Raw genomic sequence first — 22,460 nt, 5'->3', positions numbered from 1 at the left:
GAAATAAACCTCTCTCTCTCTCTCTCTCTACGCCTCTACCCTCTTCCTCTTTTCTCTTCCCTCCTTCCCTCCTTCCTCTCCCTCTCTTTACTTCTCTCTTGCAGGTGATGTTCAAAGCCAAAGCGAAGTACTCACCGGAACTCAACAAATACAAGTAAGTGATCTGCACTTAGTTTTTTTTGTTTGTTTGTTTGTTTGTTTGTATGTTTGTTTTGACTTTGGGTTTCTCCTAAATCCCTTCATCAGGGACTACTTGTAGTCCTAAGATGCCTTGTGAATTGGGGCCTCTGGGTTGATCTGTGCTGAGTTGCATCTTTCTGCTGTCTGTGGCTGAGGCTTGATGAAGGGGGGGGGGGGGGGGGGGTCACTTGGCAGAGGACCTGATTGGGAGCAGATAAATCGGAGGGATGATTGGGGGAGGGGAGGCCGTTTCCTGAGCAACCCTTAAACGGACACATACTGTATGAGCTGCCATTCACCATGGTGAGTGAGTTAGTCATCTGGGTTTGATTGATTATTTTGTTGTCTTCTTTGTTTTGTAATTATATTTTGTTTGGAGATCAGTACTCTTACTCTGTAAATCAGTGTTGATTGCATTTCAATAGATATTCAGTTTTACATTGAGTCATTTAGCAGGCGCTTGTGTCCACAGTGGCCTGTAGCACAAGAGGGTGACAATGCAGACAGATGCAACCGCTAATCAAAAAACATTGAGAGTGTGTGTGGTGCCACGAGAAATATGTGTCATGTATACGTGTATATGTGTATATGTTTGGAAGGCTTTAAACGCCTCCATAGCGTTAGAGAGAGCAGGGAGTTCATGGTGTTGGTGTTGGATGTACATTATTCAGAGGAGGGCCGCTACGGCGATCAGAGGACGAGGGGGGGGGGAGGGGGGGGGGTGCTGGTGTATTGCGCAGGGGTTGAGTCATTCACCACGGCTTCGTCTGAAGTGAGGAAGGGGGGGGGGGGATTTCAAAGGACCCAGGCAGACCGGCCGACACACCACGCTCGCCGCGCTCTCGGACCCCGCGGAACCCTCTGAACCTCCGCAAATCTGTGCCAACTGCACCCGCTGCCCCTGCGCCCGTCCCTGCCCCCGGATTCTGTTCCGTTCTGATCCGCAAGCCGCAATCTGTGCAAATCAGAGCTTTGATCAAGTGATTAGTGGCTGATGAGGGGTGAAGAGCCGCGAGATCAAATCCCCCCCAAGCCTTGGATAGCCCTCCTGCTTTTGGCAATGTGTGTGTGTGTGTGTGTGTGTGTGTGTGTGTGTGTGTGTGTGTGTGTGTGTGTGTGTGTGTGTGTGTGTGTGTGTGTGTGTGTGTGTGTGTGTGTGTGTGTGTGTCTCTGTCTGTCCGTGGGTGTGTGTGTGTGGGCGGAGAGGAGGAGGGGGGTGCGGTCTGAGCCAAGGCTGAACTCTGCCTGTAGACGAAGTTAAAGGAGGGAGTCAGTGCTCCCAGTCTGCCAGTGGACTTAGGGGTGCTAAACGACATGTGTAATCGGGTCTGTGATGGCAAAGCAGGAAGGATTGCTCTCCTGATCACTCTAGAATTGGACACTGTGTTTGTGTTTGGGGGCATGTTTGAGAACAGTGGGAGCTTTACTGCTTAATCTCTTTAGGTGGGATAAGTCTATACGCGGAGATATATGGTATTATATAGGGATATAGGGAGAAATATTGCATGGGGATGATTTTTGTGAAACGTGATGCATTAAGATTGATGGGATTTAAAGAGTTCACTGAGGGGTCGAACTCCATCTCTCCCCTCTTCTCTCTCTTCTCTCCTTTCCTCTCACCACTCCTCTTTCTCTCTCTCTTTCTCTTTCTCTCCTCTTCCTCTCATTCAATCCCATCTGTTTTTGTCCTGTCTTCCTCTTCCTCTCTCTCCATCCTCTCCTACACCCCTCCTCTCTACGTGTGTGTCCTCTCCTCTCCTGGTCCAGCCATATGAGCCTGTATACGTCTGAGAACATATAGTCATGTGCAGTGATGATTGTATCTCATGTGGTGAACACACACACACACACACATGAACACGAGACACATATAGCGTGAGCTGAAGTGCTGTTTTAATATGTAATGATGGTGCTGGCCTGATGTGTGATGTTTAACCAGGTCACGGCTGAGCGTGACGGCTCTTGTCTCGTCTCCTCTCCTCTAGCAAGCCCTTTCATCCTCCTCTCCCCTCCTCCCCTCCTCTCCTCCTCTCCTCATCTCTTTCTCCCCTCCCTATACCTCCTCACCTCCTCTCCTCTCCTCTCTGCCTCTCTATAATCCCTCTCTCTCTCTACTCCTCCCCCACTATTTTCTTCTCCTCACTTTTCATCTCTAGACCAATGAATAATAATGGACTTGGCAGAGGAGCCTCCTCTCTGCCTCTGTCTTGTCCATTAATTCTGTAGATAGAGACTCCTCTGCAACTGTTACTCCTTTTCTTCCATTGTTGCGAAGCCTCCTTCCTAGGTTTTCTGTGCTTGTTAGAGCTACCATTCAAAAGAGCCCCCTGTCAGAAAATTATCTCTGGGGGGTAACACCAAATGAACATTATACCACACCACATACCTCTGAGGTTGCTTTTAGTGCGACCTTGTATGAAACTCATCCAAAAGGAGATCTATTTGAACCAATTTATATGAACCAGTATTACATGACCATGAAGTTTGAAGGCTTACACAACCCATACATACGATGGGCAGCCTGTGGTATGACATAGTGAAACCATTACAGTAGAGGACAGGTTGTTGTTCTGTTGGTTTGAGAACTGAAATATTAGAATTGATGAAGAAAGCGCCAGAACCTGGGCTTGAATTGAATGAGTTACCGAATGCTTCAGTTAATGAGTATGAACCCTCATCGTCTCCTTCTGGGTGTCTCTACGTGTGGGTAACCTGGTGGAGAATGTGACGTTAGTTAGTTAGTTAGTTCGTTTGTTAGTTTGTTTGTTAGTTAGGTTCTTTGTTGTCCCAATTGGATAATCTTTTCCACACATCAGAGGTTTCAAAGCAGCATGAGGATACATCCTCTTCTACATATAACAGATGACAATAACCCTCTCCCCACATAACCCCCCCACCACAGAAAAACATGTAGAGAGAAACAGCACGACAATCAGCAGACATACTTTCCCACATATGACAAATAGCAAAACTCTGTTCTCACACCCATCTCACCACAGAAAAACACATAGACAGAGGCCGCGTGACAGATAACATTACAGGGGTGAAGAATGTTACATGAGCTTGTTAAGTGCAGGGATGGCGGAGGGGACAAAGCCTCTCTTGTAATTGGGGTTATGCCGAACGTCAGAAGGCTACACCAGAAAACAGGTCTAATCACATCAGCTTATCGAGTGATAACATTGATTCAGACAGCAATTAAGCTATTGTCAACTAAAATACTGCAATTTAAATCCGGTTTTATCTGGCTGTATGTTATTGTTTTGTACAATATAAGATAATAACAACACTGATTTGATTATCCAGCAAAATCAGTGATCCAAACATAATGTTTTAAACATGACCTATAGACCTGCTTATTTATCATTATTTTTGCTGTGTATGTGTCATAATCAACGTTAGTGCTCGAAAAGCGGATGTGTTTGGACCTGTTTTCCGCTGTAGCCCTCTGACGTTCCGCATAAGCCCTATTGGCTTTATAGTCCGTATAGTCTAGTACTCCGTATCCAGTTAGGCCAGATGGGAGGAGGATAAAAACTGATTCAGGGGATGGTCTGGGCTGCTTACTCACGTCACACGGGCTAGGCATGCTTTAGCCAGCTCTGGGGGTGGGGACGTTGATCATTTTAAATGCTATGTGTGAGATTTTGAGGATTTCTGTATTTGCTGGTGACTGTGAGCAGGGAGGGGGAAGCAGGGGGACGGTGCATCAGGATTGGTTGAAGGGCAGTGAAAGAGTTCCCCAATGCTTCAGTAAATGAGTGTGAACCCTCCTCATCTCCTCCAGAGTTCCTGCTGGTGAATGTGATGTTGTGTGAAAGAGTTCCCCAATGCTTCAGTATATGAGTGTGAAGAGTTCCCCAATGTTTCAGTATATGAGTGTGAAAGAGTTCCCCAATGCTTCAGTGAGTGACTGTGAACCCTCCTCCTGCTGGTGAATGTGCTGTCGTGTGAAAGAGTTCCCCAATGCTTCAGTATATGAGTTTGAAAGGGTTCCCCAGTGCTTCAGTGCATGAGTGTGAGAGCGCTCCTCATCCTCCTCCTCCTCCTCCTCGTCTCCTCCAGGGTGCCTCTGCGTCTGGGCTTCCTGCTGGCGAGCGGGTTCTTCCTGGTGGTGAACGTGACGTGCGCGGTGATGGTCAAGCTGGGCGTGGCTGAGCGCATCATGAAGGACGCCGTGCTCGCCCGCGTGCTCATCAACGACAGCCTCTTCGTGGTCTGCGCCGTCTCGCTCGCCGTCTGCATCTTCAAGATCGCCAAGATGTCCTCCGCCAACGTCTACCTGGAGTCCAAGGTAAGATAATCACGAGTGTTGCACACTGAGTTGGAAAATGGTGGCGTTTACATGTTAGTCAAAACTGCCTACAGTGTTGTTATATAGTGTGTTACCAGGTGTTGCGGGCATGCACCAGTATTCTCCATATTATAAGTGTGGCAGGAGTTTAACATTATTTTGAAGTTCCTGAAATGAACTGTGTGTGTGTCTGTGTGTCTGTGTGTGTCTGTGTCTGTGTCTCTATGTGTGTGTCTCTCCGTGTCTGTGTCTGTGTCTATGTCTGTGTCTGTGTGTGTGTGTGTGTGTGTGTGTGTGTGTGTGTGTGTCTGTAGGGTACGTCAGTGTGCCAGGCCACAGTGATCGGCGTGGCGGTCATCCTCCTGTACACGTCCCGGGCCTGCTACAACCTGGTGGTGGTGGCCCTGTCTCCCGAGGACCGACCCAGTCCCTTCAACTACGGCTGGTACAACGTCTCTGACCAGGTGAGACTCCCCTGGGAACCACAGGGCCTCTTCCTCACCTTTAGGGGGCGCAGCTGAGCACATGCTGAGACTGATAAAGTTGCGCTCAACAAGATGATGGGCGTTCTGATGGTGAATAGAATTGCAGATTGAGTTTTGTGTGTATATGTTTGCGGTGATGATGATGGTGATGACGGACATGTTGGGGGTTTCAGTTCCCGTGTTCCCATATAAAACTAGGAACTGAAAGAGTTATATGTCAGGGAAGAGGAAAAGCGTCACTTGCACATAAACTGATAGTTGGGTAACTGGAGAGAGGGAGAGATTGTGTGTGGGTGTGTGTGAGACTAAAGCCCTTCTGAACCCCTCTCTGCCCAAATGGCGACTGCCATTCCAGCCCATTTCAGACATAATTACTAATCTCACAGTGATGATTAGTCTGCTAGCGCCCTCCTGTATTACAGTGTTGATTAGCCTGCTAGCACCCTCCTGTATTACAGTGTTGATTAGCCTGCTAGCGCCCTCCTGTATTACAGTGTTGATTAGCCTGCTAGCTAGCACTCTTCTGTATCACAGTGCTGATTAGCTTGCTAGCGCCCCCCTGTGTGTGTGTGTCAGTCTCTCTCTACACTCCAATGTTATTTTAATACCTCAACAGAGATATGTGGATGTAATGTGACACATGTGCATTTGTTAGTGTGTGTGTGTGTGTGTGTGTGTGTGTGTGTGTATGTGTGTGCACACAGGGTATTGATGGTTTTACTTTTTTACAGTACCTTCTTTTGCCATTTTGTGGTTGAAAGAAGCAGACAGATATATAGGGGAGTGGAAAGATAGATGAAAAGACAGAGAGGTAGACAGAGAGGGAGAGGGGGAAAAGAGGAAGAGAGGGAGAGGAGGGATAGAGGGATAGAGAGATGGACTGATGTAATCATGACTAGGTATATTTGTTGGTATTCCCCTCCTTCAACTGGACACGGTAGAGCAGGATGTTAAGCCTTTAGCCAAACCGGAGTGTTTTCAGCCCAGATCTGTGTGTGTGTGTGTGTGTGTGTGTGTGTGTGTGTGTGCGCGCACGAGCTCCTGGCCCGGGGAATCAATCCATTTCAGGGGATTTAGGCGGCCAGGCTCTCTGTGGGGGAAAGGTCTTTGTTTGCCTATAAATAACACGGGCAGGCGGGCGGGCAGGCGGGCGGGCAGCACAGCCCAGCGCAGCGCAGCAGAGCCCAGTGCGGAGAGGCGGCAGTGCAGCCAAAGGCGTGATGGTCCTGACCTAGATTGGGCTTCACCCGAGAGAGAGAGCGAGAGAGCGAGAGAGCGAGAGAGAGAGAGAGAGAGAGAGAGAGAGAGAGAGAGAGAGAGAGAGAGAGAGAGAGAGAGAGAGAGAGAGAGAGAGAGAGAGAGAGAGAGAGAGAGAGAGAGAGAGAGAGAGAGAGAGGCTGCAGCCCAGCCAGAGGGGGCTTCTCTGCTCTCTGGCCTGCCGTCTGGCTCCCCAGGGCTGTCTGTCTGTCTGGGTGTCTGTCTGTCTGGCTGTCTGGCTGTCTGTTTGTTTGTTTGTTTGTTTGTTTGTTTGTCTGTTTGTCTGAGTCCTTCTGATGGTTTTGCACGCCTGCCTCCCTGTAACTGTAATTGTCTGTATGTCTGTCTGTCTGTCTGTGTTTCTGGATGTCCGCTAGCACTTGCAAACGTGTGTGTGTGTGTGTGTGTGTGTGTGTGTGTGTGTGTGTGTGTGTGTGTGTGTGTGTGTGCGTGTACATGCATGAGTGTTTGTGCGTGTGTACAGGTCTGTCTATCTGCCTGCCTGCCTGTGTTGCCTACATACCTTCCAGTTCCGTGTGTATGTGTGTGTGTGTCTGTCTGTCTGTCTGTTGGTGTGTCTGTTTGTCTTGAGGCAGCATCAGTAGTTGTTGTTGTTGATGTTGATTTGCATGCTTCTGTCTTCTCTCAGGGCGCTTCTGTCACAGCAGCTCGACTGGGCAAAGTGTCATTTCGCGTGACGTTCTGCTTGTTGTCAATCTGTCTGTTTGTGCCGCTGGTCTCACCGCAGCCTTTTGCTGTGTTTTTCGTCTGTGTCTCTGTTGGCAAGAGCCGCATAGGTTTCTGTGTCTGTGTGTCTGTCTTTGTGTCTGTCTTTGTGTCTGAACGTGTCTGTGTGTTTGTTATTGTAGTAGAGGGTGTCTGGATTTAGTGAACAGGAAGTCTGGCAATGAAATCTGGCTTTTAGTACTATGATGTAGCTCAATTTGACAGTATTTAGAAACACAACGGCTCACACTTATAACCAATATTCTCTCTATTTGTCTTTTTCTCCATCTGTCTGTGTGTGTGTGTGTGTGTGTGTGTGAATCCGTATGCTTGTGTGCATGTGTGTGAATCTGTATGCGTGTGTGTATGTGTGTGTGTATGTGCATGTGTATTTCTGTATGTGTGTGTCTGTGTGAATCTGTATGCATGTGCATGCCTGTGTGTGTGTGTGTATGCGTGCTCATGCTTGTGTGTGTGTGTGTGTGTGTATGCGTGCGCATGCTTGTTTGTGTATGCGTGCGCATGCTTGTGTGTGTGTGTGTGTGTGTGTGCGTGCGTGCCTGTTTTCTATGGTCCTCCCAGGCGGACGTGGACAAGATCAGCGGCGAGGCGTACATCATCTTCGGGGTGATCCTGTTCTTCTGGGAGCTGCTGCCCACCAGCCTGGTCGTGCTCTTCTTCAGGGTGCAGCGGCCCAATCAGAACCTGGTGAGAACCCCCTCGCTTCCTTCACTTCCTGCTCCAGCGTGACCTGCCAATACCGGTTCTGAGTAGATAGCCCAGAGAAAGCATGCTGTGTCTACGCGGAAGCCAACGTCTTTTTGTCAGATATTGTTCATTACCCGGGATGGAAAGGCACAAACTTTGTCAATACTGAGTGGAAGCACTTCGACCCCGAAGTCAATGGCTCTTCTTGGTTGCTAGTTTTAGACACTGTCTGTCTGTCTGTCTGCGTTTCTACCTGTCTTTATCCATCCACTTACAGCCTCGGTCCTTGATTATAATTCATCAAGCTGTTTCCACGTCGTTATTGTTATTCTCCTCTCTCTCCTCTAACTTTCTAGCTGTAAAGATATGTGAACTGAAGACTGTGCCTTTAATGTGCAATGTTCTTGTGTGTTGATCTGGACTGTGCCTTTAATATATGCCCTACAGTATGTGTTGGTGTAGTTCTGTGTAGTTCTGGACTATGCAGTTCTGTGTAATTCTGTGCTGTGCAGTTCTGTGTAATTCTGGGCTGTGTAGTTCTGTGTAATTCTGGGCTGTGTAGTTCTGTATAGTCCTGTGTAGTTCTGTGAAGATCTAGCCTGTGTAGTTCTGGGCTGTGTAGTCCTAATAGTTCTGGGCTGTGTAGTCCTGTATAGTTCTGGGCTGTGTAGTTCTGGGCTGTGTAGTCCTGTATAGTTCTGGGCTGTGTAGTTCTGGGCTGTGTAGTCCTGTATAGTTCTGGGCTGTGTAGTTCTGGGTAATTCTTGGTTGTGTAGTTCTGTATAGTCCTGTGTTGTTCTGTGTAGATCTAGCCTGTTTAGGCCTGGGCTGTGTAATTCTGTGTAGTTCTAGCCTGTGTAGTTCTGGACTGTATAGTTCTGGGTTGGTATAGTTGTGTGTACTGTAGTTCTGAGCCGTATAGTTGCCCATGTCCTCTGTCTGATCTCACTGTCGTGTGTTCTGCTGTCTCAGGCCTCTGGAGGGATGATCAGCAGCCACAGCTTCAGCTCCAGGGCCTACTTCTTCGACAACCCGCGGCGGTACGACAGCGACGACGACCTGTCGCGGAGCATCACCTCCCGGGGCGAGAGGGGCAGGTGGGTGATTGGGACTGAGTAACACCCCAGCCAGGGGCATTACTTCTGGGGAGAGAGGGGCAGGTGGGTGATTGGGACTGAGTAACACCCCAGACAGGGGCATTACTTCTGGGGAGAGAGGGGCAGGTGGGTGATTGGGACTGAGTAACACCCCGGTCGGGGGCATTACCATTGGGTAGGGAGGGGCAGGTGGGTGATTGGGACTGAGTAACACCCCGGTCGGGGGCATTACCATTGGGTAGGGAGGGGCAGGTGGGTGATTGGGACTGAGTAACACCCCGGTCAGGGGATTTACCTCTGGGGAGAGAGGGGCAGATGGGTGATTGGGACTGAGTAACACCCCAGCCTGTCTTTGAACTTGCATAAAACACAATGTGGCTTACCGTAATTTCCCGACTATTAGCCGCGGCTTATACATTGATTTTGCAAAAATTCTTCCGCTATGACGTTAATACACAAGAACAGTTAATATGGTGTTAATATGGTTTTGTGACTTTGAACTTGCATAAAACACAATGCGGCTTATACATGGGAAATTACTGTAAAGCTATCATCTAACGCCAAAGCTATGTGAACATTGAGCTTGCCCACTGATGTTTGGGTTCCAGGTCTTGCCCATGTTATCAAATCACCAAAGAGATCTCGCCCATGTTATTAAATTAGCTTTAGACTTTGCTCTTTGCCCATTATCATTTAAACAGGACATATTCTGAAAAGTTCAATGCTCTTCCGCATTTATTTATGTTGTCAGAATAATCAAAACATCAAAATAACACAAGGTCAGAAAACATACAGGAAATGGAACACAGGAAATTACTGCTGTCATCGCCATTTGTCTCCTATTTGTGTTATTTTAGGGGCACAAATGGCTTCCCCTCTAGAGAAACACAGGTCACTGTAAATAGCATCCTGTCCCTCATAGCACGGATGTTTATAGTGTGGTTTTAGAAATCATATTCAGACAAATATTATAATGTGTGGGGGACAGGATGACTGAAATGGTTGCCGCAAGATCCATGTCTCAGTCAAGCAAAGATGCATTTTAAAGTTTGGAGGCATAGGAGAAATTACGCAAACACACACTTTAAAGTTTCCGATCCAAAATAGTGGAATAGCTGCACCTGCAGTAGAATCTACCAAGAGGAGCAGGCTCCTCTCCAAGGTTCTGATCCAAAAAAACACAATATGCATATGCATGTGTCATGTACTCTTTCGTTTCGGCACTTTGAATACATTTTTGTGTAAATTTAAACCCCTGAGTGCGGCCGGTCTCTACTTTTTCACTTTCCGACTGAACTTTTTCTTGGAGTTACGCTCCAGGCATAACCCACATTTTTAGACAATAGGCACAGACGCCATCTCTACCTACGTGTGTCATGTACTCTACATCTTTACTGACCGCTGGTTTCTACTCGTAGTGTCCTGTCGACTACGCCACAAGCCTCGTCCAGCTGGTACGGCTCCATCCAGAGGAACGGCAGCCTGACGGGAATCCCCCACCTGGTCAGCGGACCGCAGGCGACCACCGCCCCCTTGCTCCTCGCCTACGGCAACATCCAGACCAACCAGCACCACAACTACTACTCCACGCCGCAGAACTGAGCCTGTGACCCCCTCCCACACACAACGCAACGCAATGGAACGCAATCCCCTGCCCTGCAACCCACAAAAGCCTATCGAGAGCTACCCTAGTCAATACTTACACAACCACCGTATTCTGTTCAAAGTCGTTTTTTTCCAGTGGGACGTCTTGTGCGGTTTTTTTTCTTTCTTTTTTTTAACATATCACTCTATTCTGCTAACGTCCACACTCGTGTAAAGATTCCCGTTGTGGACGGGAGAAGATCCAATCCAATCACTCTGTCCGGTGGGACACCTTTGACTTACAGACTTACAGCCGTGTCAGTGTTGCCTGAATATCGGCTCTATTTTGTTGTTGTTGTTGTGCGGGTGGCAGGCTACACAAGTGCACATTATCAAAGTGTGACTTTTTGCTTTTTTCTTCTACTGGAGCCTCCTGTACACATGAATGTGTTGGGGAGCTCCAAATCAGTGGTGAACTTCTCCTCTGCCGTGTGTGCTGCAGGCTAGGACGTTGCAGACAGGTAGGTAACAACTGCAGGTCTGTGCTGCAGACTACAGTGTCTGCATGGCGGGTCCATTTGCAGGGCAGTTGTGTAGGTGAATGGGACACGGCTCTGACTGCTGCTTTAGATTCCCCGCCATCCTCTCCTGCCTGATTGGACACTCGAGGAGGACATCATTCCCAAGAGGTGGATGTACAGAGAAAGACACCGCTGCAGTTGTTGTTGTCGTTGTTGTTGTTGTTGTTGTTGTTGCTGTTGTTTTTCTCTTGTTGTTGTGATAGAGCAACTCGGCCCTATCACCACCCCTCGTCACCCACTGCCCCATCCCTGATCCTCTCCAACCCCCCCTCCCCCTCGTGTTCCTGGCCTCGGATCAGCGAGCCGTATCTGTTCCAGGATCCCCTGTGAACACACACTCCCCTCTGTGAGCTGGGAGTCAACTATTTGCACTTCAGAAGAAAGACAGAAGAAGAAAGAAAGAAAGAAAGAGAGAAGGAAAGAAAGAGAGAAAGAAAGAAATGAGCCCATAGTTCACATTGTAACGAATTGGCAGTGGCCTGAATGTAGTTGTTGATTTCAGATTTTTTTGGCTCTGGTCTGGTGTGTGGTGTCCAGCGCACAATAGCCGGCTGATTCTGGACTCTGGACGACTCTGGACGCCTCTGGACACTAGAGCAACAGCAGTGCCTCTGGTGCTGCGACTCGTTGCGCACTGACACAGAGGAAGACGATGAGGACGAGGGCGAAGAAAAGACAAGAGCAACAGAGACTGTTTTGATTACTATTTGTGTATGTTGTTAACCTTTTCTTGTTTGTTTGTTTTAAATCTTCGGAAAAAATTAGAACTCTTTTTGTGTGTGTGTGCGTGTGTGTGTTTGTGTGTGTGTGTGTGTGTGTGTCTTTTGCCAAAGAGCGCCAAAGTTTGACCGACACCCATGTCCTGAGTGTTGTTTCCCAGAGGACCAGCACTAGAGGGTTCGCTCCCTATCCTCCCCCTATGAGGTAGGGGGCGCTGTGGAGGTAAGCAGCGAGAGGTGCAGCCTCACATGAATGTTTTCTGGGTCCTGTGCTGTGAATGTGAAAGATGGACGTGTGCTGGTTCTGGACGGGTCCAATGGATCAGTTTTTGGTACTCTAAGCCTCCTGTTGATGGCTATACTGAAAAAGCCAGAAGGTGCCCTAAGAGAGAGTGTACCACATGTGTATGACAATTAGATATATCTGTTAGATCTATACAGTAGCTGTCTAATGTAATGTTGTGGCATCAAGCTTATTTTTCCAGGGGCACTTTAAGTAAAATGTGCCATCACATACTTCTGAAGAAAAAAAATACCCCAAAAAATGCTGTGTAGATAAATTTCAACTGATCTGTAGACATTGTTTCATTCCTTAGTCAGGTGGGTCCATCTCAGACTAAAAGCAATCCTGACCTGGCGGCAAATATGCACTTCCGCCGTATGGTGTGTATGTGTAAGGAGTGGAAAGGTGTGATATTGAGTGTTGAAAGAGAGAGAGAGAGAACGAGAGAGAGAGAGAGAGATTGAGGTGAAGTGTGTGCTTGCTTTTTTCCCCCACCAACTATTTCCTGTTAAAAATAAACAGTGTTTTGTGGTCTTTCGGACAATAACAACAATCTGTACTTAGAGTTCTCCGAGTTCTACTGGTTCCTTGGTCCTCTCTGAGAGTGGGCCAGACCCTGATTGTGTGCAGGTATACACCCATTCAGAGCCTGGTGCTTGCAAAGTTCACTACAATCATCATCTCTATTCCCTGAAGTTCTATTCATTCTTTTTTTATTTCTTCTTTTGTGACTATTATGTTCATTCCTCCCTCTCTAACCCAGCCTTCTATGAAGGCCTATTTGTTTGACACAAATTGCCATAGACTTTTTTATTATTATTTTCTGAGTTTCTTGTGTGTAGTGTGTGTGTGTGTGTGTGTGTGTGTGTGTGTGTGTGTGTGTGTGTGTGTGTGTGTGTGGCCGTGTGTGTGTGTGTGGCCGTGTGTGTGTGTGGCCGTGTGTGTGTGTGTGTGTGTGGCCGTGTGTGTGTGTGTGTGTGTGTGTGTGTGGCCGTGTGTGTGTGTGGCCGTGTGTGTGTGTGTGTGTGGCCGTGTGTGTGTGTGTGTGTGTGTGTGTGGCCGTGTGTTTGTGTGTGTGGCCGTGTGCGTGCGTATGTGTGTGTGTGTGTGTGTGTGCAATATCAACAAACACAATCAGTGTATGGGCGTGAATGCAATTCCAATTCGACTCTCTCTTGAGTTTTACCCTAACAATGAGTTGTTTGTGCTTTGCCCTAAAGTACCACCTAAGATGTATATGACTAAGAGACCTTCAAGGAAGAAGGTCCAAATGGAGATTCTGCTCTGACTGTTGGTTTTCGATCCATACTGGTAGTTGCTTGTGATCGATTTCCAGATCCCTTTTCTCCTGTTTCCTTTATAGACAGACAGCCAGTTTCCTCTACCTGGATTGAGCCTAATCATAGACGAAAAAACTTTTTTTTTTTTCCAATGGAGATCTTCACTGAAGTTTGCTTTTAATCTAGGACTAGGCTTAATCCATGTTTGTAAAACTGGCCGCACATGATTTTAAACTTGTATGATTTTAGTAGGACTTTGCCAGCTTTGAGCTTGGGTAATGAAAAGAGATTGGCGATTGAGCAATCAGAGTGGGATCCGAGAGAGTTTGATAGTCCCTGTTAGCTAACCTGTAGCGTGGAGGCAAGATGGCAGGTGGGGCGGCCATTTTCTGTCATAGAAAGTACTAGGCAGCTATGTTGACAGGAAAGCCGGTGCATATGTTGTACATGCTAACTTCATCTACAGCATCTCTTCTCTTGCATATCCATGGGTCCCTGTGCCCTGCTTCAAGACATTTCCATTCATTTACAGTTAATATCCGAAGGAAGACTTCATCTTTTAAGCGTAGCGTACATCTTCTCTCATTTTAATTTTGTTTCTGTGAAATCTATCTCTCTGTATCAGATCTCGTGTCTTGCAGAACAAGCAAGCAAAGCCTATATTATGACGATGATCATTTAATTAATTATTTTAATTCTTTAAAAACATTTTAAATGTTCAGTTTGTGGCCAATGAATGTAAAATGTTTTCCCATTTTTTTCATAGTTCATTAAAGATGTATGCAAGCACTACCATGGGAAAAAATAAAGTTTTACTGCACTGTTTTTGAATCAGCTGTATCAGACTTTCATTTCATTTTCATAGACACATCTTGTGGTTTCACTCTAATGTGGCTATTGGGAGGCCAGATAGACGCCAGTGCTGTACATGCAGGCCTGACAAACATGTTGTGGTCGCTCTCTTAGTGGAGCGGAACTGCAGCAAATTGAATCAAGTCGAGTGTTAGTCACACAACTACATTCTTACTTGAACTACAGTAGGTGGGCATTGTAGCGGTTGACTACGTTACCCATAAATCAATGGGTGAGGTTTCGGTTTATCTAGTCAACTATTTCACCTGAGAGAACTTCAGGGCATCCTGTCTCATTACTACTATTATTAATATTATTATTATTATTATACGGGTATTACTGGATGAAAAGTGTTGTGTAACTAACTCTTTAGTTCAGACTAGTAGTAATTGCCATGGTGTTGCCGGGGTTACAAGGACTCACTGGTGATGGGGTGACTTGGGTTGAGAGGACTCACTGCTGTTGCCAGGGTTACGAGGATTCACTGATGACTGGTGTTTACAAGGACTCTGATGTAGTTGGGGTGATGGGGTTATGTAGACTAGGTGACGAGGGTGACTGGGGTTACCTGGACTCACTGGTGTAGCTGGGTTGACTGGGGTTACCTGGACTCACTGGTGTAGCTGAGTTGACTGGGGTTACGAGGACTCACTGGTGTAGCTGGGTTGACTGGGGTTACGAGGACTCACTGCTGTTGCCAGGGTTACGAGGATTCACTGATGACTGGTGTTTACAAGGACTCTGATGTAGTTGGGGTGATGGGGTTATGTAGACTAGGTGACGGGGGTGACTGGGGTTACCTGGACTCACTGGTGTAGCTGGGTTGACTGGGGTTACCTGGACTCACTGGTGTAGCTGAGTTGACTGGGGTTACCTGGACTCACTGGTGTAGCTGGGTTGACTGGGGTTACGAGGACTCCAAATCTGCGAGCATTCCCATCTTAACATCCTCACAAACAACACGGACGTGTGGTTTCTGACGTCCTAATCGTGTTTATTGTTTCTTGGCTGAACTCTCATGCTCTATTGAATTAACTGTGGCTTAGATCGCTTAGAAAGCCTGTGTGTGTGTGTATAGTGAACACACACACACACACACACACACACACACACACACACACACACACACACACACAGCAAGAGAGAGAAGACTCTCTGAACCAGGAGTCTATGGCACATGCCTGTCACCTGCTATCTCCAACTCGCAGGGGAAATTACATTTGGGGCTCAGAATTAAATACGAGTCAGGCAGAGGACTTCTGACGTAAATTAGACCGCAAGCCTGCACGCATGTACATAACCGTTAATCAGGACTGAGACTAGCGGAGGAGGATTTTGTGAAATTTTGTTTTAATGCAAACAATTTCAACACCATATTAACATTTCAAATTCAAGTACAAAAACTGCATGAGGAAATATAGCATTCAACAATTGAAAGAAGATTCTTCATTCTCGCAAGGTTTGATAGAACAGCATTAATTTGAACTAAAATAATTTCATCTCCATTACAGTAAGGAATTTAACAGTAAACAATTGAACAATTTAAGCATTGAATTGAAGTGCAGCTACAACAAAAAACAAATGACTTCCAACAAGTGCACTCTGTAACCCTGAGATAAGTATGCATTATGTGCACATTTCAGTGTATGCTTATGTTTATGTCAACGGCAGAGCATGTTTTTACAGTTTTACAGTGGCTTGAGTTAATTTGGCCTAAGCATTCTGTGCAGATACAATTACTGATACTTTAAGTGACCTTCTATCATGGAAACATTTGCTTAGAAACACACCCAGTGTATTGCAATAACACACCTTTTTTACATTCCAGAAAAATATACAAGAGACATAAATATGACTTAAATCCATATGCTTTTGTACCAGATCCAGCAACCCTGTGCAGAATGGCACATACAGTATTTCTGTGCTAGAATGTTGGGCCAGGTGGACAAATGCCAATGACTTTGCATCACATTTCGTCATGGAGTTTCGACAGCAGTGACCGGAAATTCTCCAACTCTCTTACACTGGTTGAGATTCTGAAAAGAGACGAAGCCTATATTGTGAAGCAACAACAAAAACAGAAGCACAGAAAGACATATGGCAGACACTGATAGCTGAGTGCTTTTACTTACCTCCCGAACGCATTAAAGAGAGCCACTATCTCCTGCCTGCTGAGCTGGAATGGAAGCTGTTCGCCCTGTGGCTTGGGCAGGCTTGCGATCTGTCGCTCAGAGAACAGAATCTTCAGCGCCGTTCCAAGGCCTTGAGTCTGTATGGGAGAAAAAAGAGAAGAGGTTAGGTTAGGCACTCTGATAATCCCACTGTTGTATTGTTGACTGGGGTTAAAGACCTAATTAATATTCATCTAGACATCAGAAAATGTCCATTTGGTGTGACTGCACTTGATAAATGGAAATAATAATAAAAAAAAAAACAAGTTAAAAAAAGAATCTGTCCATTTGCAAATATAATGTATAACATCCATTACGAATATATTGTCTGGATCAGCAAAAGGGTAGTTCTCTGAAGCACTTACCTGTAGTTTTCCCCAAAGCCTACACTTGAAACAACCCACACAGTCCATTATTCTAGAGATGTTTTTAAATGTCAGTTTGAAATCCTCCTGAGGGAAAAAGACCAGAAGATATTGCTGCGTTAGATCAGCATAGGTCTGCAGCAGAAAACGGACGCCACAGCATCTAATGCACAATAAAGTCAGACTAGTCTGTAGGATAGTATGGGGAAGGACGGAGAAGCACTGACTTTCAACTTGGCCGCTTCTTTCTTGTTTCCAGCAAACAATGAGGTTTCATCGAAATGTAGAGGGAAAGACCTGCAAAAGAGACCACATGTTTGTCATTAAAAACACAAAAAACAACTGAGTTTTCAAACAGCTTGATGATGCATGCTTATTCTAGTGGCAGGACTAGCAAAGCTGGAAACAGAAAATAATTGTAGATGTACAGTACATGTCCACCTTCTTCTCTTCTTAACTCTTATCTGCAGCCCATTTCTACAGTCAGGGTGTTTGAGTGTTTGCAGCCTGCCTGCAGTTCACCTACTTGGCCACATGGAGGAGCTCCAGCAGCAGCTCCTTGTTCTGCTGGTCCTGCTCTGGTTGGCCTGTGTACAGCTGGAAAGAGGGCAGCTGGAAGAAGGGAAGGACTTTGGCCAGGGCGCGCAGCTCAATCAGGTACAGGAAGTAGAGATTGCGGAGTCGCTTGGGCCCCTCCCCTTTGGTCAACTTCTCGTCAAAGCGCTGCTGGAACTCTGAGATGTTATGACCCCACTTAGTTCCAGACCAGGTATCTGGCAGGGAGAAAAACATTCCATTAATATACGATTCTAACACGTGATCTCAGAATTATATGGATTCATAAAGTCAGAGGATAAAAACTGATTATAAATAATTATTAATTATTTCAGATTTTATAAAAACCTTTCCAGACAGAGCAGAATATAGTAGCAAAAACTAGAACCCAGGATGCTAAATAAGCCTAATATTACTTATCATGTGTATGGCTCTGTGTGTCATTCCAAATTATCCTTAGATACCTGCGGACCCGTCAATTACTACTCACCCTCCAGAAGGTACCTGGCACTCAGGTGTATGTTTATGCTGGAATGGAGACCGGACACAAGGCGGTAGAAAGCCCTCTTCTCCACACACAGGCCTAGGAGTAGAATAGAATGTAGAGTAGAGTAGAATGTAAAGTAGAACAGAATGTATGATAAAATAGAATTTAAAGTAGAATAGAATGTAGAGTAGAATAGAATGTAAAGTAGAATAGAATGTTATCTCCATACCAACAGGGACACTCATTAGAAGACAAGACACATGTGTCTAAAAGGAAGTGACATCACACTCACCCTCCAGCCAATTGTAGAAACCTCTTCCTGTAATGAAATGGGATATTGTGAGTGCCTTTATTCAACAATGCACTGGAGGGGAAAAAATAACGCTCAAATAATGCCTACCTTCATTTTCCCCTGTAGAGAAGAGCAAAAAAGTAGACCCATTACAAAATCATTTTGAGATATTTCAACAGACTACCTTACTGTACGTATCTGCTTAACTCTATAGCCAGTGTATACTATCACATTATAATAACCACTGAATGAATGTATTAATGAAACAACATAGTTATTAACTATAGTATTCAAGCAAGTGGGTATCTAACATAATACTACTGTACCAATAACAATTAGAATATGTCAAGCTTGCAGACATCTTAGAATTTGAATTGGCATCTAAGAAATTAGCCATCTTTGGTCAACTACTATATCGACTATAAAAGTAGTGATTAATAATATATATTTTCAAAATGTAACAACAAATTAATTTCAACTTACCACTGTATGTCACCAGGGGGTTAAGGGGTCTGCTCACGGCGTACGGCCTGCAGGGAAACACAACATTATGAATACGATCAAGTACACATTCATGAAGATATAATAAAGATATATAATACAAAGATCTTACTTGAAACAGTTTTCCTCATAAATGCTGTTCCAGATTTGCCAGGCCTCAGGGCCTTTGTATCCAGTAAACCGCTCTGGGTTGAGTAGAAGGTCCACATACTCTATATCAGGAGATTCCTCATCTATAAGCGCGCGCGCACACACACACACACACACACACACACACACACACACACACACACACACACACACACACAAAATAAATAAACCTTAAGGTGACACACTGCTGCAGACCCAGGTACACATCTGCTGACTATACTGGCACATAATAGCTGCTGTGAGTCAACCAGGTGGGTGCTACACATTGATGGGGATTAGTGAGGGTCCCCCTTCACTGGGAAGCCTTTTAGGTGCCTTCATAAAGAGTTATAGAAATGTAATGTGTTTTTGTTGTTGTTGTTGTTGTTGTTGTTGCTGTTTATCTTTTGTGTATTGTTCTGTTGTTGTAATCTGTGTCAGATCTGCTGGTCAGTATCAGGACCAGAGCCATGATGATTCCGGTGTTGGCAGCAGTCTGGGAAAATACTCTTTGACACACATGCAATAGCCTGCAATCATTACTGGTACAAAAGTCTAATTTCTTACAGTATGTCCACTTTAAAGGCCAGGAGTACGATCGGCCACACAGCAACATTACAGGGAAGCTACACCAGTCGCGTAACTGAAGTGTTCCGTTTGCATTGCGTCTGCTGCAACAATTAACAATTAACAATTACGTCAATGGACGTAGCTACAGCAGACGTGATAGCGGCACGTACATTGAAAAATAAAAATAGACTGGTGTAGCTTCCCTGTTACTGTTACCAAAATCCTCATTGCCACTGCTGTAAGAAAAGGTTAGGAGTTAGTTACCATCGACCATGCAGAAACGGTCTTCCTCGTCATCGTATCTGTTCCAGTCTAGCAGGGCCCTCTGTCTCTCCTCACTGCAGAGGAAGAAGGGATACTCATCTGTTATTGTAACGCTTACATTATAATATACTAACTTTGATGCCCATTGAAACACACTCCAACATTTAGTCATTTAGTGAAACAGAGGGACTATTTGTCCAGGAAATATCATCTAGTAAATCAGAAAGAATGTTTGTCCAATAAATATGAACTGTTGTTTCGGATCTTTACATGATTACAGTAAATACATAGATACATAAATACATAAACCCAGTGGAAATTTGCGATGTTTTCTACCCTAACTTTAGTTTCCTCAGGATTGACTTTGATGCATAACAATTACTCAACCAGCCAGCTCAACCCCTCATTCAGAAACAGCAACACATCCCCTAAAGCAGTCTCACCTGAGAGAGCTGTTGACAGCCCCGAGTTGCTCTGCTTTCTCACACTCCTCAGAATCCTCACTGGCTTCTGATGGAGTCTTAAAACACAACAACAGACACATTAACCCCAAAAAGAGCTGGTAAAGTTACCGTAATGGTTTTGTTTTTGGTCACGTAAACAGTGTGGGAGGCACTACCTTATGGCTGCTTGCCCTTATGCCGTCAGGCACCTCATTCTGTGAAAACAGTACAAAATCATTAGTGTCATTGGACTGGGTGAACCCAGCTCGATCTAGATCTATCTGATTGGATTCCCTGCAGCCCAGGCTGGAAACCTGCACATTTATCGCTCCTGCTTCTGTTACAAATTTGTGGGGACCAAACACAAACTGGCTGATCCACCTGGCACGCCCGGATCGTTGGTCTGATTGGTTGAAGTACTACTATCCAGTCATTTGAACTGTGCCCGTTCATAACACCTCTTGTAGAAATACAGCGCAGACTCCCCAGGCTAATATTAAGTCTCAAACGATTGAGCTTGGTCTGGTGACAGCTGAAGTATGATCAAGCAGGCCTACACTTTTGGGGAAATTGAGTGCATTCTTACCAGTGAGCACGGTTTCACTGCACAGTCTCTGAGGCCGCAATGGCTGTTGTCTGTCCAAAATGGACATGGCTTGTTAAGATTCACCTGGTGGTTGACAGAGTGTTATGATTATTTCATGTCACTGGGTCAGGTAGGGCAGGCCTACTACAGTGCAAGGAATTTGACACATGTAACCTAACTAAACGAAACAGCTCACCTTGTAAAACCTGAAATAATCTGTTGCCAGTAGTTTTTGAAGTTTTGGAAATAACTGCTTGTTGTTGAAAGAGTCTATTGTTTCAACGTCACAGGCGCAGTCCTCCAAGCTTCCAGTCACCTAAACACAAACAACAGTGTTTACAACAGCGTATCCTGTCTTGAGTGTAGAACAAAGTTCAGCGCATTGTCGTTAAGAATACAATATTAAGTCAAACATTATCAATTCAGCCGAAATGTCTGTTAAATCCTTACTTACTTGGCAAAAACATCTTTGAGCGGCAGAACTTGAGAGGCCTCTTTCAAAGCCCGTTAGCAAAACGATCAGACAAAGTGACAGTTCCGCTGTTCTTGTCCCACAAGCCATCCCGTAGCAACACTAGTCCAGCTGATTTGTTACAATATTATAATCCCTCGACATAAATGCGTGCCGTCTCCTGTAGCCTACTTTACACAACAGATGGATGTCAGGAAATTCCAGAAGTTTTAAACTGCTGTTACTACCACTGAAATCGCCACACGTTCTCATTCTGATATGATTCATCCAATGACCGATTAACTCGGTAGTCAATGCCTACTCTTACTTCCTATTGCCTCACCCGAGACGTGTTATACGTGACAGCACCAGTCCATGGGATAAAGGGGATACATTTGTCACAATGTAACCCATCCAGATGTTAATATTTGACCTATTTGTCTGTCACACCACTTGTTAAAAAATAAATAACACATGCTAGTCGGGTATTTACTGACAAATCAATGAAAGCATCTTCACTTCTTCCTCTATGATTTCTCCGTCTGTTGGAGAGTACATTTCAAGGCTACCACAGGGTGGCGACAACAGACTGTTTTGCAGTAGCCGAAGGCGGCTGACATCAGAATCCACTCGATCCTTGTCCCTGGCCTAGCCTTTTCAAAATTGGTCCAACTGAGATCCCATTCTAACAAAATATATATTATTTGGTTGTTATTCAACTCGTCGTTTTTAAAATGAGAAAGAAGACATGGAAACTTTTAACAGGCTTATGGTGTTTCAGAAATTCAGAATCAACTAGCTATAGGAGAAAGACAAGGAGGCTAAAGAACCACTGGCAAGTATCTCTCACCTGTGTCATTTTGATTAACTTGTCATTTTCTGATCTGTTAGATGTAAGCTATGTTATTATATACCTTTAAAAAAGAGATGGATTTCTTCTGTCCTGTGTTTTATTATAAAGACACGTTAAGTCTGTGACTTGATACGATGTGTGTTGTCCACAATTCCTTTCAGCACTGGTCAGCTCCTTTTGGCGGGATAATGGATTTGACGATGTTCCCATGTCTATCTAAACTGACATTTCGTTATCAGATTATCCTACTGTATGTTCAAATCCTGAAACATTATCTTGCCAACTGATAAGCTAGGTTACTTTAATTGCCTGTTGAACACAGGTTAGGTCAGCAAAGAGGTCTGTTGGCTGTTATTAGTGTATGGAATGCTACTGAATACCTAATAAACCTTGCAGACATAGCCCATATATTAGTCTGTTGTTACTGAGATAGCCTATGATGTGACTGTAACAGCTGCTGACATAAATATCCTAACCTTATTCCAGGTAGGCTATTCTTCATCTTCACTGAGCTGAAATAAGGTAAGCATTGACTATATGTTACCAGAGTGATAGCCTATGTCATTACTTATCAATTTTATAAACTTGCATATGCTTTTAGAGTTCTAGCCATTTCATGATTATGACAATTGTTTGTTGATTTGTTTACTTCAAAAAGTCATGGCATCCTTATGAATATGAATAAGGGGGGATATAAATGTACAATACCGTGTTGTGAAATAGTTTATAGAAACAAAATTGAACCTC

General features: G+C 45.1%; 2 protein-coding genes across 4 annotated transcripts in view; one reads left to right on the top strand and one right to left on the bottom strand.

Annotated features, from left to right (window-relative positions):
- gpr137c (G protein-coupled receptor 137c) overlaps window positions 1-12,826 on the top strand; it is a 31,941-nt gene extending 19,115 nt beyond the window's left edge. For both annotated transcript variants that reach the window (XM_062523590.1, XM_062523592.1), the window contains exons 2-7: window positions 105-154; window positions 4,246-4,474; window positions 4,789-4,938; window positions 7,525-7,650; window positions 8,623-8,747; window positions 10,166-12,826. In XM_062523590.1, the coding sequence (XP_062379574.1) occupies window positions 105-154; window positions 4,246-4,474; window positions 4,789-4,938; window positions 7,525-7,650; window positions 8,623-8,747; window positions 10,166-10,349 (864 nt within the window). In that variant the 3' untranslated portion in view covers window positions 10,350-12,826. The remainder of the gene's footprint in view (window positions 1-104; window positions 155-4,245; window positions 4,475-4,788; window positions 4,939-7,524; window positions 7,651-8,622; window positions 8,748-10,165) is intronic.
- Window positions 12,827-15,389: 2,563 nt separating this feature from the next.
- ero1a (endoplasmic reticulum oxidoreductase 1 alpha) lies at window positions 15,390-21,168 on the bottom strand. Of its 2 annotated transcripts, XM_062523439.1 has the most exons (16): window positions 20,864-21,168; window positions 20,606-20,725; window positions 20,410-20,493; window positions 20,000-20,038; window positions 19,824-19,900; window positions 19,381-19,454; window positions 18,530-18,650; window positions 18,400-18,446; window positions 18,025-18,036; window positions 17,917-17,943; window positions 17,628-17,720; window positions 17,109-17,355; window positions 16,810-16,879; window positions 16,583-16,669; window positions 16,179-16,315; window positions 15,390-16,082 (listed from the first exon to the last, which is right to left on the bottom strand). In XM_062523439.1, exons 1-16 carry the CDS (start codon window positions 20,969-20,971, stop codon window positions 16,013-16,015), a joined length of 1,413 nt encoding a protein of 470 aa, XP_062379423.1. In that variant the 5' UTR covers window positions 20,972-21,168; the 3' UTR covers window positions 15,390-16,012. The 2 variants fall into 2 exon arrangements, with proteins under 2 accessions (XP_062379423.1, XP_062379424.1); XM_062523440.1 differs by lacking the exon at window positions 18,025-18,036.
- Between the last annotated feature and the right edge of the window lie 1,292 nt (window positions 21,169-22,460).

This window comes from Sardina pilchardus, chromosome 20 (assembly GCF_963854185.1).
Source record: "Sardina pilchardus chromosome 20, fSarPil1.1, whole genome shotgun sequence".
Lineage (NCBI taxonomy): Eukaryota > Metazoa > Chordata > Actinopteri > Clupeiformes > Clupeidae > Sardina > Sardina pilchardus.
This window is presented reverse-complemented; position numbering and strand designations above follow the sequence as displayed.